We start from the raw sequence: 16,714 nt of genomic DNA on the forward strand, positions 1-16,714 counted from the left end.
AAAAGATAATCATCTTAAATATTTTTTATTCGTGCTATTACCAATTTCCTGGTTTTCATTTGTATCTGCCTGTCTCAATTACTATAATTTAGTAGCTGACAACAGCTTCAACTTCTTAGTGGATTGTTAAAAATAAAGCATTTCTTAAACTAATATTCACAAGCAGAGTGGACAGTCTAAAGAGAGTTGTAGAGAGTTTCTCCACAACTTTGTATGAAGATGCTGTGGAGCCAAGTGATGTTTGCTCACCTTATTAAGCAACAGCACACACAGAGACGTGATCGTCCATATGTACCTGTCTGCACAGGTATGTGACTTTCAGAAATCATGTCTGAAAATCTGGCTTGTGCTAGAGGGGGTGTAAAAAACAATGAAGAAACATTTACAGTGGTCTTTTCTCAAGTCTTCAAGGACTGTATAATTCCTTTATATGCCTTTTGATTCAATACACACACATGGACTATAAAGGACTTACAAATGTAACCTTCCAAGAGATTTAAAGAGATTTACTTACTTGCCTAAGCAAACGTGCTGTACAAAATGCCATCATTTTAATGGATCCATCTGTCTGTAAACAACTTGAACCACAAATTTTCCTCTTTCTAAAAAACAGCCATTTATTCTTTTTTTTGGTCATTATGATAGCAAGAAATCACATACATAGAAACACAGGAAGAAGTAGTAAGTATCCTATTAGTAAAAACTCCGTACAGAAAATCAGACATAGTTTGATTGAACTGTACATTTTACACAAGGACACTGAAGAAACCTTCACATATAATTTTTTGGTAAGTTTCTTTCTCCCTCCCGAGTGCGTCTACTTACGACGATCCTTTTTCCTTACTTTTGATTTTGGTGCTGCCAAGAAGAAACAGAAAGGGAGAAAAATTATCAGAAGTGAATTACAGTAATACCAGTGCCATCATTCTTTTAAATTAGGTAGGGATCAAAATGGATACAAAATTAATGTAAAACCTACCATTGGGATTTTCTTGTCTGTAGAAAGCTCTTAACAACTCCACCGCTTCTTCGGCACGATAGCCAGAAGTGCACTGTTCAAATTAGAATGATGTTAGTGAGCATATCTGAGAATAACATATTCCATACTTCACAATAATGCCTCAAGTACACAATAATTTTAAGCAACTGTACCGTCAACTTACGGGTCAGAAAAATCTCCTTTTCAGGTTAAATACCTCATGTTTGAAAAATACAAAGTAGAGGCTTAGTAGAGTAAATAATTTCCCTAAAACAAACTTTCTTAGTAACTTCTGTAAAATTTTTATGCAACCTACAATTTCTTTCTTATTAATGTATTTCAAACATATACTCCTCAGGCACTTGGAAATAAGAGACATACAGCTAGGTATTTGTAAATGAGATTCCTGCCAGAAAACATTCATCCACACACCTATTCTTTACCAAACAGTCATCTCTCAGACCTTTTTGGTCCTGCCAAAATACTTTTCCAGGCCACGAACACTAATGACAAAGCATTTGGATGTCATTCACACTAAACGAATCTTCACCGGCACAGAAAGTAATTAGTTACTCCCATAGATTCCACTGCAGTTGCCTACAGAAACAAAGGAAGGATTTGCAGCAGCAAGAACCTTCTCCTTTCTTTCTTCTGAACATATAAAAAAATTAAATACCACATGCCAATGTTAGCAAATGAACACTCTTCCAGTACTGACTATACAAATTAATTCAGATGCTAGTCTCGCTAACACCCCGACAGAAAGACACCTAATACATGTACACTGGAGTGCCAAACAGTATTGTCTTGCTGAATTAAATTCTTTTGAGCCTTGAGTTTTCAGTGCTTACTTAAAATGCTGAAATATATTACTTGTTTTTACATTCATTAAATCATAAATATGAAGTGTGGAAAAGAACTCCAAGAACCCTAATCGGTATCATTGTATAAGGCAGGATCATCAACAACTGTAACAATGATAATGCTATAAATACTCTCTATATGTATGTGTGGGTATATAGGTATAGCAGTACAATGCCGTGAAGCATTTAGATTTATGTATACTATACGTCCACTGAATGCTTGTCCAGCCTTTCTTACATGACAAAGAGGCCTCCTTCTTCCCAGACTGTTCCAGTCCTCCAGTATCCTTACTGTTCAGAAAGTTTCCTGATACCTAAACTAAATCTCCTCTGATACTTGTGCAGTCCAGATTTATTTTGGGATTTAAACTATATGAAGTAAGTCTAAGCTAATGCATTTTACCTCATATATAGACAAACTGTAAGCAAAAACACAATCACTTCCAATGGCTCAGCTAAAAAAACAGTAACTTGGTAAGTTGCTGTTACTTGATCTTTATTGATTATGTGTTTATACATTCTGCATTTTAAAACAATTTTCCCTCGTCTCTTCCTGCAGCCTACACTTACTGTTCTAAGTATTACACATATTTTAGATTATTTAATTCTTACCTTGTTCCACGAATATAATTCCCTTCCCCTTTGATACATTCTTTTTAATCATTTAAGACTGTCATCAGGCTTTTCTTTTATTTAGGGACCTAATGTGTTTTACATTATTTTCTTATTAAGTCAAGTTTACTTGACTTTGATCATCTTCCATCTGAGTCCTCTTAACATGATGCATAACATTCTCAAAGCCTGGTAACAAAGCCAGACACAGCACCCTAGCTGAAAAACAAAAGGAAACATTTCACAGCTTACTTCAAATGGGTCTCCTGTGTCCACCATATCATCAGATGAGATGCTCAAAACTGAGCCACAGCCTCCAAATCGCTCATTTCGACAACCATATACAACCCGTGGAATTTATGGGAATGAGTCAAGGTATTAAGTTAAAGTGAAAAGCAAGTAGGAAGTACAGTAGCCTGATTTAAGTAGTCATTAAATTTCACTAAGATGTGCTTGTACTTTTCAAACTAAATTAGTTTGAGCTGCAATTCTTGCCTCATAAAATCAGAACTTACTTCTGAGCAATGTAAGATGTATTGCTGAAGGTGCACATCCAGCCTTCCCCGGAAAAGGAGAAGCATGAATCACAAAGCTGAGGAATAAAAATACACAGTTTACCAATTGTTACATTAAAAACTGAACACTGAACTGAGCATCGCTCATTTTACCTACTAACAGATATCTCTAAAACATATTTTTAATCTCCAAGAGAAACAGCTGTTTGTCGTAATTGCACCATTTCTCTTTCGTTCTTGAGTCTCCCGCTATTCACCATGCAGTAAATGGAGGTGGGTGCAGACCCTCAGACCACCCCTTTTGGCTTTCCCTGATAGCGTCAAGCCCTTCTCTGTGGGCTCACTGCCAAAAGAGTAATGCCTTGACATACGGTTTCCCAGTGTGAATAAGCATGAAAGGATACTCATCAAGCGCACAGCAGCTGCACACATGATACAGGGCTCTACAGTTACATACAATACCAATTGTGGAAACACTTCCGTATAATCTCTGTTGTGTTGCTTGCACCAGTCAAGGACCTGATCGATCGCTACCATTTCTGCATGTCGAGTAGCCTAGGAGATAAAAATAAATCTTTTCTGAAAGTTTGCATTTATTCACTTTTGTTACAGAAGTAATGTAATGGTCTTTGCTGGTTCAAGTTGCAAAAGAAATTTCATGCTGCCCAAACTGCAGAAGAAATACTCAGCCCAAGAAAGAACATATCCAACCTCAACCTCAGTCACTAGTGTGCAGCACACAAGATCCACAAGTGCAAACCGGTTTTTTCTTCTACCTGTTCCTAAACAGAGTAACCTGCTCAGAAGTTCTCCTCTCCCAGTCATGTCAGCATAGTAAGCTGAAAGCTCTACTTGAAGCTTAAGGGACATACAAAGCCCACTAGAACACCTGATCTAGTCCATAGTCCACTGTGCTTCCAAGAGCAAGAATGCAGACTGGGTTACTTTCTCTGGAAATGTTAGAAAAGTGCTCCTAGCTGGTACCTTTTCCTCCCTCTGACAATGTTACTGTGCCCTCACGGATTGAATGCACTGTGAATATGCAATAACTTCAGTATGTTTCTGGAAAAGCTTGGCATGCTGTGTAGACACAGTATTTTCAGTTTGCATCAGGTTTACTGCTGCCTGGGAATACATACAAGTACAATAAGTCCCTCAAGAGAGGGACTGAGCATATGCCCGATTACAAAAAGGCAGAATAATATTAATTTCTCTTTTTTTAATCCAAGATAACAGAATGATTAGTATCTCAGTACCTATGGCACAGAAACCTAAACAGAAGTGTCGACTTTAATTGCAGAGAGACAAAAACAATTAGTAATCTCCCAGTATCGCTCTGAAATGTCTGCAGCACTGTTATGCCAACCAAACATCACAGCAAAAATACCACAAAGTACTAGTTATAAAGGGACTCTCCAGTTACAGAGCCTGATGCTTATTTGAATTAAGACTGCTAGTGTTTTCCTTCTTTTTTTCTAATCTGAAAAAAGGATGTTTTCGACACAGGCATTAGACTAATATTTAATCAATCCCAATTATACCTGTACCTCTGCTTCATGTGACCTTAGATAACTTTCCCTCAACACGTGAACTTGGGTTAACGTTTTAGCACTGTGAAGATCTGTAGTGATAACAGTGAGATGCTCTACAATAAATGGCAGAGGACTTGTAACTTATTGCTAAGTTTAATACTGTTTAAAAATGTTTTAAAACTTCTACAGAGATCTATGTTGCCTTTGCCTACATTAACAAACAGTGCAGTGCCAAGAGGAGTGTATCTGTACAGCAAAACATTGCTGAGGACTCAGCACCAATTCAGGGATGTTCACAGTGGCCTACATCCAGTTTAGTCCCACGGACGGTGTATTTGTGGCAACAGCTGGAGTGCATTTGGGATGCTCCCCCGGTGCATCTTCTCAGCATAATTTCATCTGCCAGGAAGACAGCTTGCCATCTCCGAGACACAAACCAAAGCAGGAAGCACAAACGGTAAGCAGACACAATCAAGAAATTTATTCTGGGAGTGCATTTGTAGTTTGAACTAACATAGTAATGAACCCACTCAGAGTAAGAACACGGATCTGAATCAATATGCAGACATGATCTTTCCAGACCTACTAGTGAAATGTTGCCATGAAGGTTCCCTAGTTGAATAAATGAGATCGCATCAGCTGGAATCTCAGTGTACACACTTTATGGAGACACAAAGCACAATGCCCTCCAGAAGATACATCAGAACTAGCACTGCTACTGTAACTCAAACGTGTAAGTGGTGGCTATTCTATTTTTATGCCCCTCAGATTAAAATAGACATGAACACCACATTGGCTTTTCACCAGATTGGCTTTTCACCTCTGTAAGCAATAAGCCTTCTTTACCAGAGGAAAACATGCCTCTATCCTCAGACACTGCTTTATACTGCATACACCTAGCAGCTTTCAGGCCTCTGCTGATCTTGGGAGCACAAGTTAAGAAAAGCCATGCTGCAGGTCATATCAGCTTCTGCAGTAATACAAGACAGCTCCACAAAAGAGATTACCCTAATATGGAATATTATTACATCCCACTGCACCCAGATTTTAAGTAATACACCCTGGTTTGGTCATCTCACATCACGAAGACATGGGAACACCAGGACAAATTCACCTCACAGTGAGAAAGGATTATCCAAGTTACAGAACAGTAAAGAGACTGTTCAGAGACTAATTAGACTATGGCTCTTAACTCACCAGATACAGTAATTAGTTTTCTAAGTTAAGAGGACTACAGTAGAGGTTTTTAAAAAATCATGAAAAATGTGGAAAATCACAGTTATAATTGTGATTTATTACTTCTCATAACAAGTAGGCACCCAATGAAATTATCAGGCAGCAGATATAAAACAAACAAAAGGAAGTACTCTTTCACAAAGCCCATAATTAAATTGTGAAACTCGGTGCCACAGGATGCTATGGAAGCCAAAAACATAAATGAGTTCAAGAAAGGTTTAGACAAATTCATGGAGGATATGTGCACAGACAGCTATCAGAAACAATGATCCAGATATAGTCTTGGGCTCTGGAAGTCCCTAACCTATTCACTTTCAGAAGTGGAAAGGATATGCAAGGGGAAGGTTTACACTACTCTCTTCTTGTTTCTTGAGCTCCTTCCTTACATGTCTGTTGAAGATACCCCTTAAAGACAAAATATGGGGAAAAACCACCTTCTAGGTCTGTCTTAAGATTTTATTTTGTATTAAGCTATGACTAGATAGCCTTTTTTATTGACTAAGGAACTAAGACAGAGAGCATTCTACTGGGGAGTGAATGATTGCGTCACACATGGGAATAAAGATGCCAAAAAAATGTTTGTAGCTGGGAAGGGTCACATATGCTATAAAGAAGAAAATTTTCAGGATGGTCTGAGGCAAGACTGTGAACAAGCAAGTGTGGGAGCTGCCAGAGGGAACACAGTACTGGCACAAGCTCGTGAATGAATCGCCAGGCTGTTGAAAACCACTGTCTTACGCAGGCATTTGTTACACTATTGCCCAATGAAGACAAGTAATGGCATGCATTTTGAAATGCTGATGCCACAGCCATGCTCTTTAAAAATAAAATAAAACAAACACAGATGTATATAAACTCCCTTCTTCCAAAAGCAACTTTTCCCAGAAGAATGGGATGATCAATAATTTTGCAAATAACTTCCACAGAGTAAGCGGCAGTACCTCTGACATTAACATGTCCTACTACGGACGTACAGGGCAGAAAGAAACTATGCAGGGTGACAGGAGACAGCCTGAAAATAATGGAGAGTTTTCAGTAACTAAATCTTCTTACCAAAATGAGCAGTTTAGGAACAGAATGAAAGAGGGCATAAAGAAGATGCTATCTGCTCCTAACTTCAGTCTGTTAGATCTGAGGATGCAGGGACCTATTTAAGGAGAAGGCAGAATTTATTTGACACAAGGGCTAGAGGCAAGTTGATTCCTGAGCAAGGGCAGAATTGTAGGAAAGGACTGCAGATCTAACTGGATAAATGATCATTTTTTAAAATCAGGAAGAAAGTTTTCAATAAGTTAAAAAAGTCAATATATTATAAAGCTACATTTTGGAGGTCAGAAAGAAAAGGCTAAAGGAAAAATCACTTGAGAGAAGTAAAAATACCTTGAGAGAAAACACGTCAAAAAGGAGTTAGCACTACTACAGTGACCTTGAGATGAGGCTCAAATATAATTATAGTACTACTCCAAAACAAAATGAATAATTTGTGTTTTCAATAAAAATGATGCAGAGAATGTGATCAGAAGGCAGAATAAGAGTATGAAAGCACAAATTACAGTGTATGAGACACAGAATTAGGTATTTAAAATTAAGAAATTGCCTAGGGCGTAGAAGAGGGATGAGAAGCAAACCCCCAAGTTGATAAAGCACTGCCATCAAAAAATGCTCATGAACTTGTGCATGAGGCTGCCAGTATCATAGCAACGTTTTAATACATCAAGGGAGAGTATTGCATGGCTGAAACCTGTCAAAGCAAACAGAGTCACTGTATCGAAAAATAAGAAGGATGCACAGTCCTGACACCTGGAGATCCATGAGAGACTCAATAGCAAAACAGGCAAGATAACAAACTTTGAAAAACAAGCTAACAAACTAATGCTTATAAAAGGCAAATGAAACAAAAAAATCAGTAAGATACCTGACACTAAACTGACCTAGTACTTTCTTTGACAAATGTTTTTTCTAGGCAAAAGAAACAGCAGTCTCACCTCTCTGGACTTCTACAATGCATCTGGTACAACCTGTGAAATTATTGTGAGTTTGGGGAAAACGGCCTAGTGCAAGAAAGGTAGGGTGAGCAAGAAGAGATGTTGCATTGACAGGGAAAATATTTGTCCAGAGGGAACCAATTAGCAAAGACACTCAAAGATCATTTTGCTTAAATGTTTTCAGTTGTGACATCAGCATTAACTGGAGAAACACCTACAGCTGACTATGTGATGTCTTTCATATGATGAGAGACTTCATGAGAAGTGACAGGGTCAGATGTCACTCAAGAGCTGAATGGTCTTCTGGATAGGAGTAAAAAAAGATTCAAGGTAACAAATGAAGAATAACAAAACAGCAACATAAAAGATCAAAGCAGCTCTGGAAAAGATCAGTGGACTTTCTTCCAGGGAGAATGGGAGGTATTATTGTCATCAAACAAAGCACAAGAGAAACTCCATCTGGAATAAAGTATAGAGTTCTGGTTAAGTGAATTCAAGAAAGATGAATCAAAGCTGGAATGGCTATATAAAAGCATTATTGAAATGAACACAGAAAGAAAGCCTGCCTTCTGAAAGGAAATTAAACAGTTGGCTTGGGAAAAACAAAAGCCAAAGGGGAATAAGACTTTAAATACATCCAAGCTATGTAAAATAATGGACGATGCTGGCACAAGAACAGAGAGCTATAAACAGAACACAAAACGTTTAAAACTGGAAATCAGATGTTTTTTACCCATCTGAGGAATGATGTTCTGGAGAAGTCCTTCAATATAAGGTGGGACAAGAAATTAGTTTTAAAACAAACCTTGACATTTATGATGTCTGCTGGAACTGCCTCGATGGTTCAAGAGGGTTGTTTTTTCCCAAGGATTGTCCCTAAATAATGCCAGAAGCCGTTAGAAGAAAACTGAAAACAATTTTCTGCATTCACATTTCCTAGCAAGTACTTCTTGCAAGCTTATATTTTCTTTTAGAAATATGGAAATTTAGAAATTGCTTATATGGAGCAATTAAGTATCTGATAAAATATTTAGAAGCACTAAGTACCCAGCATTTCCATTCACTGTAATATAAACATTTATGAAAATGAAGCCACAAAAGAACTGAAAGTTGAGCTAAACGGCAGTTCAATAAAGGCTTGGCTTTCAAAGATATTAGCAGATTACTGTTTCCAAAATGCAGCTGAATCTTTTAAAATCAGGCTACTTGCATTTTAGTATGTATTCAGTATGTATTCAGACAATCCTGATATCAAGAAAACCTGAAAGTTTCCTGGTATTTTTAAATTGATTATGATTTCGTTAGCAGTGTTGTCAGTTATGTTCTATTAACATATGATTTTTACACAGTATTAATATCTCAGGTATGATTTTTCCCACAAAGTGTCTGCTTCCCACAGTGTTTACAACAGTGTAACATGAGATACCTAGCTTCTCAGTTATCTGGCTTTCTTAAGTAGTATTAGAATCATCTTAATACAACTGTCCTGTATCACAAATTAGTATAATGACTCATCTTTACTGTAACATTTTTGAGCTTAAAAGACTAATTTTCACTTTACATTATATTTTAAGATTTGAGACATCTAATATAAACTACAGCCAGATCCTGCAATCAGATTCATTTATACAAAACTTCCAGTTGTACAAAATCCCTGTTGGCTTTAATGGGTCTCTCAGCAGGTATAAGATCTAATTTGATGCTTAAAGTTGCAACATGTCTAAAATTTACAGGCAATATCTTTTAGAAAGCAGAATTTGGTCAAAAGGAAGAATTTTTGTAAACTAAATGTGACATGTGGTTACTCTACGTATTCCTTAAGTCTACACAACTTCCCAACTGCTTGTCTTCCTCTGCATCTTCATTACTTATTCCTTTATTTGTATGGAATTTTTCCTAGAAAAGCAAGAGAGTTGGGTTTCCAATTTAGAGTTCGGTACTTTTCTGGTGGTCTAGTGGTTAGAGTGCCTGACTCTCACCTCTGCGACCCGGGTTCGATTCCCGGCCCCCTGGGCAGGTGGAGCTCGTCAGCCGTGGAAGGCAATCCACCTAAGAGAAGGTCACTCTAAACAAACCTACATCCTGGGGACCTCACTGCCACTGTCCAAGCTTTGCTCGGCCCCGGCAGATGAACCTCAGGACTAAAGGGTGGGCTCAGTTCAGCGCACGCTGTGTCTCACCTAAAAAATCTACTGCGCAGGCTGGAAGGGTTAATGACCTTTCCCAAAAATCTTCGCTCGCGAAGACTGGCCATTACTTTACTTTACTTTTCAAACAGCCGCACCACATCGCATGAAAACATCAGTCTACTAACAAAATGAACTGTTTCTGGAGCGTCTATGGAAAGAAGTTCAGCAGAAAAGGCTGCACGAGTCACGCTTTTCTCACTCTTAACCCCCAGGTGACTTTAAAGGCCTCCAGAGAGCACGTCTGAGACTCAGTAAAGGGACAAGAGCACGGCAGGGCAGGGCGGGACAGCAATGCCCCAGACACGGCGTCCCCGGGGGGACCCCAACTCACGTTCTTCGTCTCGTTGACTTCGTTCCTACCCCTGCCTATGACCTCGCCGTCGTACACCAGCAGGCAGCCCACGGGAACCTCCCCTTTCTCCAGCGCCTCTTTAGCCTGCGGGACAGACAGACAGACAGACAGACAGACACGAGGGGGGCACGGGATCGCGTTACCGCGGCGCGGGGCACGGACGGGCTTTCGCCGGGCCCCGCTCTCCCGCCCCCTCCCCGCTGCCCGGACAGAGGGAGCCCCCGCCCGCACTGACCACGTCGAGCGCCTGGTCCATCCAGGCCAGCGCGGCCGCCTCCTCCTCTCCCTGTCCCTGCCCCAGTCCCTGCCCCAGTCCCTCCTCCGCCATGCCGGGCCCGGGCGGTGTTTCCGGGGCACCGCAGGCGGTGCCGCTGCCGCCACCGCCCCTTCCGCCGCCGCCGCGGGAGCCGACGGGCGGCCGGGCCGGGCGCGCAGGATGCTCCGGTCCCTCTGGAGTTTCCTGAAGCGGCACAAGAAGAAATGCCTCGTCCTCGGCACCTTCCTCGGCGGTGAGTGCCCGGCAGCCGGGCCGAGGGGCGGCGGCGATAATGCGTGCGGGGGGGAGGCGGGCGCGGGGCTGGCCTTGGGGACGTGGGGCCTCCCGGCTGAGCGCCCCCGGATCCCGCCGGGGAGGCCCACTCGGAGCCTGCGCTGGGCCCGGCGAGCCCCCCGTGGCCAGGCGGGTTCCCCGCTGGCTGGAAAGGCTCTGTGTCCCCGGGCCACGGGAGCAGGGAGCTCCGGGGGGCGCTGTGACAGAAGCGCTCCCACCGACAGCCGTGGGAGAGCCCGGGGGCAGCAGGACTTTCCCACCAGGTAGAGAGGGGAATCAGCACATCATCACTTAAGCCCCAAAAGACGGGGCTCGGGCTGCCTGGGCGCTCTTACGGCGGGTGATCGCGTTGCTTTGAAACAGCGATTAACCACGCAAAGCGTGGGTGACATTTGTGTTGCTTACTGTGTTACTTGTGCTTTTAGGATGGAGGCTGAAAGCCTCAGCTTTCATATGTGACTTGTGCGTTGAGATGAATTGTTAAAATGTCACAGATTCACAGAATCGATTAGGTTGGAAAAGACCTCTTGACACCACCATGTCAACTAGACCATGGCACTCAGTGCCATATCCAGTCTTTCCTTAAACACCTCCAGTGACAGTGACTCCACCACCTCCCTGGGCAGGCCGTTCCAATGTCTAACCACTCTTTCTGTGAAGAAATTCCTCCTAGTGTCTAACCTAGACCTCCCTGGCACAGCTTATGACCATGTCCTCTTGTCTTATTGCTGGTTGCTTGGGAGAAGAAGCCAGATGGTTGTAGCCATCTGGCTACAACCTCCTTTCAGGTAGTTGTAGAGAGTGATAAGGTCTTCCCTGAGCCTCCTCTTCTTAGGCTAAACAACCCCAGCTCCCTCAACTGCTCCTTGTAGAACATACACTCCAAACCCTTCATCAGCTTTGTTGCCCCTCTCTGGACAAATGTTGACTGGCTGCAGACACAAAACTTTCATGGAGAGGATTTGTGTTAATTTTTCAAGCAGTTTTTTCTCCCTTAAGGCTTTTGTCTAACCCATAGTGTCGTCCTGATCTAGTAAGCTTCACCTTTCCTTGGAGTTATTATGGGATTGGTTTTAGTTGGATTTAAAAGAGCACATTGGGTCTTTCTGTTAATGATAAAGTGCATAGCTGTACAGCTGGAGATTAGATGCTTCTCAAAAGGTACAGCCATGTCTTTGCACACTCAGTCATCAGATGTACTTGTATCTGACGTAAATGACACAGAATTACATTTTACAGAGATGCTAAGGAAAGTTTGTGTTTGTTTATACCCACTAGAACTTGCCTGAACAGTTAAATATTCTGAGAGCTGTGGGGTTTTTGTAATATGTTTTGTCATATATTCAGGTGATGTATGGCTTGCCTTGGTTCTTGTGTCCTCTGCATCCTTTCATCATTAATTCCTTCTGTGTTTTTCCAAAGACTGCCAATTAATACATGATAATAGGTTAGATGATAATAGGTTAGATGATGGTTACTACAGTACTGGTCAGACTGCTTCTCCAGTTCACCTCATCACCTGCAGGTTTTGTGACTCCTCAAGTACAGCACAGTGTCACGTTTACCACTGCACTTACAGCCCACCATGTTAGTAAACAGATTTACTTAAATACACCCGGCTGTAACCCAAAACCTGTCCTCCCTGTCTTTAACTGTCTATGTGAGAGTGGTGGGTGGACAAATGGGAGTAGTAAAAACATCAGTTGTCCCAGTTTTAATTAGTAAACGTGGATCAATGTCCAAGGGGTAAAGCGGGTATTGGGGAGCTTGTGGCTCTTAGTAGTCCTGAAAATAGTAGCCTGAAATCCTAAATTCCTCATGTATAAACAGCCTTCTGCCAGCCTGCAAAACAACCTAAAATCCCTGAATTTGCAGCTTTTTCCTAATGTTTGGTGTTGTTTATGTACAGTTCAGTGTCACTTTCATTTAAGTGCTGCTGATTGGATGAAGTGCACTTAAAAAAATAATAATCATGGACTAAAATAAAGTCATTTAAAGAATGACCAATCCATAAACCCCCAAGATGCTCCTCCCCTAACAAGCATTTCAGCCTCTGACTGAAAATAATGAACTATGCTGTCATTTTCTGCAGCATGGATCAAGTACCTATTTCCTCAGGCCATGTAGTATTTGAGGACTCTGTAGAGAATTGCTTTTCTTGTATTTGAGACTGAAGTAAATCGGGGCTTCTGCAAGCAGGTGAACATCATTAGCTGCCAGCAGCTGCAACTTGCACCATGGTATATTAAGGCATCCTGGGAGATGGAGTGATGTCCTGCGGAGTGCTGTGTTACAGTTGCTCGGCAGCTGAATCTAGAGTGCTTTGGCCACGTACCTATTAGTTATGGATCAGACCTTAAAATAACTCCAGGAGCTATGGTAATGTCACCACCAATAGTCAGAACTCTGAGATCTGCAGTGGACTCTCCTCCAGAAAATATTGCCAAATCTCGAAAGGTAGAATGCAACTTTACATGCTGCTTTGACTTGAGGACAGAATACTGGGAAGTGGCTCACTGGTTTAAGAAAAGCATCCAGGTCTGCTGATTTAATACCAGAGCCTGGAATCTACAGCTGTCTGGTGTTTGGGTTTTTTTGAGAGCTGCAAGGTGCATTATCTGGGAAGGAGGATGTAACAAGGAAAATGGGACATCAGAAGATTTAATGATTTTAAGTCTTTAGCTGGCACATGGTCAGAGATTAATGTGAATATTTAATGATTCATTGGACACTACAGCAGAGTGTCTGTGTTATTACTGATACAGGGTTGTATCAGTGTTGTATTACTGAAGCCTTGTTGCACCAAAGTCTGAGTTGGTTGGAAGCTTTTCCTCTTTTTACCAAGGTGAATTCCTTATGTGTTATCAGTGGCTGTCATTCTTAGTGTAATCCCAACACAACAACTACAACTGTCAATCCCAACAGTACAACAGATTTTTCTACTTATGAAGATGCAAACCTCACAAAATAAAGAGCTCAAATTGAGGGGGAAAAGCAACTGAAAAATAGGTGTAACTTTTCCTTAATCATAGAGTGGGGTTGAAAAGACCTCAACTTAGCAAAGACTCTGTACAAACCCTTTCTTCAGAAGTTGTTCTTTTAACAATATAAGATAAATTGCACACTAAAAAGACTTTTATCTCTTCAGTCAAGCGAAATCTAGTGGTCTGGGGTCAAACTCACTAGAAATATGTAAAGTAGAGAGCGAGCGAGCTAGCACGATGGAGCCGCAAGGACACATTCGTTACAGTAGTTCTTGTTGGATGGGTAGGTTAAAGTAGTTTTTATCTTGGTGCTCAGAATTCAAGGTAGATTTCAGTGGATATTACAAAACGATTCACCATTGAAATTCTATTGCTGTAGTAGAAGAACAAGTTCAGGGTGTGTCTGCAATGTATGGTTCAGATTTCAGTGGTGAATTAATTATCGCTGAATTTCATGTGTTGCAACCTTTGGGTTGCAGAAAGAGCATTTCAGTTCAGAAGTCTGTCTGCTTAGCAGAGAAAGTTGGCTTGGTTTGTGAGTGAGTACAGGGACATTAAATATGTTTTGGTGGGACTCAGTGCTGCCAAGAGAATAAGGCTTTAGTGTCTGCATATTTTAAAGATGGTTTTCAACCATAAGGGGACAGTTGTATGTCAGTTGATGCACAGCTTCCTTGAACATAAGGATAAACCACAACTTATGGAGCTGTCCGTGTCCTGGAAGGATGCAGGCTTACACATATCAGCACAATTTCTACATAATAAAATTCTTAAAACTAAAAGTTTCCCCCTTGTTTTTGTTTGTTTGTTTTTTTTTTTTTTCTGAGGTAAATATGGCGGTGAGGGCAAAGGTTACATAGGGTTGTAAATAGGTTTCCTGAACATTTGGTGCCTCCTGGTTACCTTCCCACCCTTCTGCTGTGAAGAAAGGAAAGGGCTGAGGGGGAGGGAAGTCGTAACTTAGGTGATGTGAGAAATATCTTTGAGGCTACTAGCAGAAACATGTAAGAGCCTGCAGATTTTGTAAACTACTTGCGTTACTTACATTTAGATGGGAAGAGACTATACAGTGCTACAGCCAAAGAGGGCTACAGAGACAAATTAGGCCACGTTTATCTAAGTGTTGCTTCCACAGGGTATAGGTACTGTAGACCCCAGGGTACTCCCAGTGTTGTAGGACAGTGTTGTGGTTTAACCCCAGCCGGCAACTAAAGCACCACAGAGCCACTTGCTCACCCCCTCCGCAACCTGCCCAGTGGGATGAGGGAGAGAATCAGAACTGACCGATGCCCAGCAGTCCCTGGGCAGTGCCTTCCCCCTTAGCCTTCCCCTTGTTTTATTGCTGAACAGGACATCCTGTGATGTAGGGTATCCCTTTGGTCTGCTAGGATCAGTTGTGTCCCTCCCAACTCCTTGTGCACCCCCAGCCTGCGCCCTGGTGGGGCGGTGTGAGAGGCAGAAAAGGCCTTGACACTGTGGAAGCGCTACTCATCAATAACGGAAATGTTCTCTATTATCAACACTGTTCCCAGCACAAATCCAAAACACAGCCCTGTACCAGCTACTATGGAGAAAATTAATTCCATCCTAATCAAATCCAACACAGACAGCCAGTACAAATGTAAATAAATTTCACTTTGTAGATCAGTTTTAAAGCAGTATACATTGTAGTTTGAGATCCTTACTGAGGTTCCTGTACTTAACATCAGGTGATGTAATCCTAGTTTGTACCACTCATCTGTTTCTGAACTCTCCAAATCAGAAGCATTGGGACTATGGTCTTTTGTATAGTTCCCATTTTGATGAAGGTACAAAACGGTTTACGGAGGAATGATCTTTGGGCGGTCTCATTATTTCTGAATTTTCTTAATTCCTGGTTTTGTGTGAAACGTATGGATAAGAGTCAATATGACATTCCATGTATACAACAATTTAGCTAATTATAAATCTTGTTGCTGCCACTTTTTGCAGACCTCCTATCCCATACCAAGAGGTAAAACCAAGTTACATTAGCTGTTGTAAAAAGTTGGTGTTCGCTTTGCTTGTTTATAACAAGAGAGACTTTCAAAATGTCAGTTTAGTTTCTGACAGGTTTGTTAGCTGATTTGACATTATGGCAGTTCTTGGTATGGGGCTTTCTCTGGTCCTGCTTCCAACTCCAGGTGATGATGTTTTCATGTGATGTGTTCATTCTGGACTTCTTAGAAGTCTGTGTTATTTTGTTATTTTCAAGTCTTCTAAATAATTGCTACATGTATGAACATAGATGCAAATGGTTGTTTTAAAGTAAATTGTGAACAAACATGAGACCAACGGCCAGGTTGGCAGCTTCTTGAAATATCCCGTAAGTCAGAGATTTGCAGAGGCTCCACTGCTGTTTTCAGGCACGAGTGACTAGTGGGCAGAAGGTCGTTGTCATAACTGAGACTTGAATTTCCCAAGTGAGGTGCTGTGTCCTCCAGGCAACTTAGAGGCACCTACAAGCCATGCAGGTAACAGAGTCTGTCAGTCTGCTGCTGATGACCAAACTCCAAACTTATTATTGTTTGTTGGTTTTGCTTCAGCTGTGTGCATGGTGCAACTTTTACCTTGGTTAACCTCTAATGCATTGCATTCCCAACGATGAGGATGATACCAGATAAGCAACATCTGTTAGCAGTGGGTTAAAGTTATGGCTTAGTTCAGGGGAGGGAGGGAGAAATAAGATGCTTAGTAGCTGGTGTTGCATTGTTTTAGACAAGTGTTTTTTTCTTGAAACTCCTTTAAACCTGGATGACTGTTACTGCAACTTTGTACCCTCACGAGTCACAGCAGTTCTTAGTACAGAGTAGTCACTTAGCTTTAACAATCAAGTATTAAGAAATTAACTGTCTAAATCTTAAAGCTACTGCTCCAGCATATCACTCAAGGGTATGCA

General features: G+C 41.3%; 2 protein-coding genes across 2 annotated transcripts in view; one reads left to right on the forward strand and one right to left on the reverse strand.

Moving 5' to 3' along the window:
* Positions 1–10,701, reverse strand: ADAT2 (adenosine deaminase tRNA specific 2). Its single transcript, XM_027751452.2, has 6 exons — positions 10,499–10,701; positions 10,243–10,347; positions 3,374–3,524; positions 2,707–2,813; positions 980–1,052; positions 1–858 (listed from the first exon to the last, which is right to left on the reverse strand). The coding sequence occupies exons 1-6, from the start codon at positions 10,589–10,591 to the stop codon at positions 818–820; spliced, it is 570 nt and encodes a 189-aa protein (XP_027607253.1). The 5' UTR covers positions 10,592–10,701; the 3' UTR covers positions 1–817.
* PEX3 (peroxisomal biogenesis factor 3) overlaps positions 10,669–16,714 on the forward strand; it is a 22,082-nt gene continuing 16,036 nt past the window's right edge. Inside the window, exon 1 of the mRNA XM_027751450.2 lies at positions 10,669–10,772. Within this exon, the coding sequence (XP_027607251.1) occupies positions 10,700–10,772 (73 nt within the window). The 5' untranslated portion in view covers positions 10,669–10,699. The remainder of the gene's footprint in view (positions 10,773–16,714) is intronic.

This window comes from Pipra filicauda, unplaced genomic scaffold, assembly GCF_003945595.2.
Source record: "Pipra filicauda isolate LSUMZ 115617 unplaced genomic scaffold, ASM394559v2 scaffold55_size4083901_pilon, whole genome shotgun sequence".
Classification (NCBI taxonomy): Eukaryota; Metazoa; Chordata; class Aves; order Passeriformes; family Pipridae; genus Pipra; species Pipra filicauda.

Coding starts and splice junctions, on each gene's coding strand:
- ADAT2 (XM_027751452.2), bottom strand. CDS start 10,591: ATGGCGGAGGAGGGACTGGGGCAGGGACTGGGGCAGGGACAGGGAGAG. Junction 3,525..10,242: donor AAGTCAACGAGACGAAGAAC/GTGAGTTGGGGT, acceptor TTTATCTCCTAG/GCTACTCGACATGCAGAAAT. Junction 1,053..2,706: donor ACACAGGAGACCCATTTGAA/GTAAGCTGTGAA, acceptor TAATTTGAACAG/TGCACTTCTGGCTATCGTGC.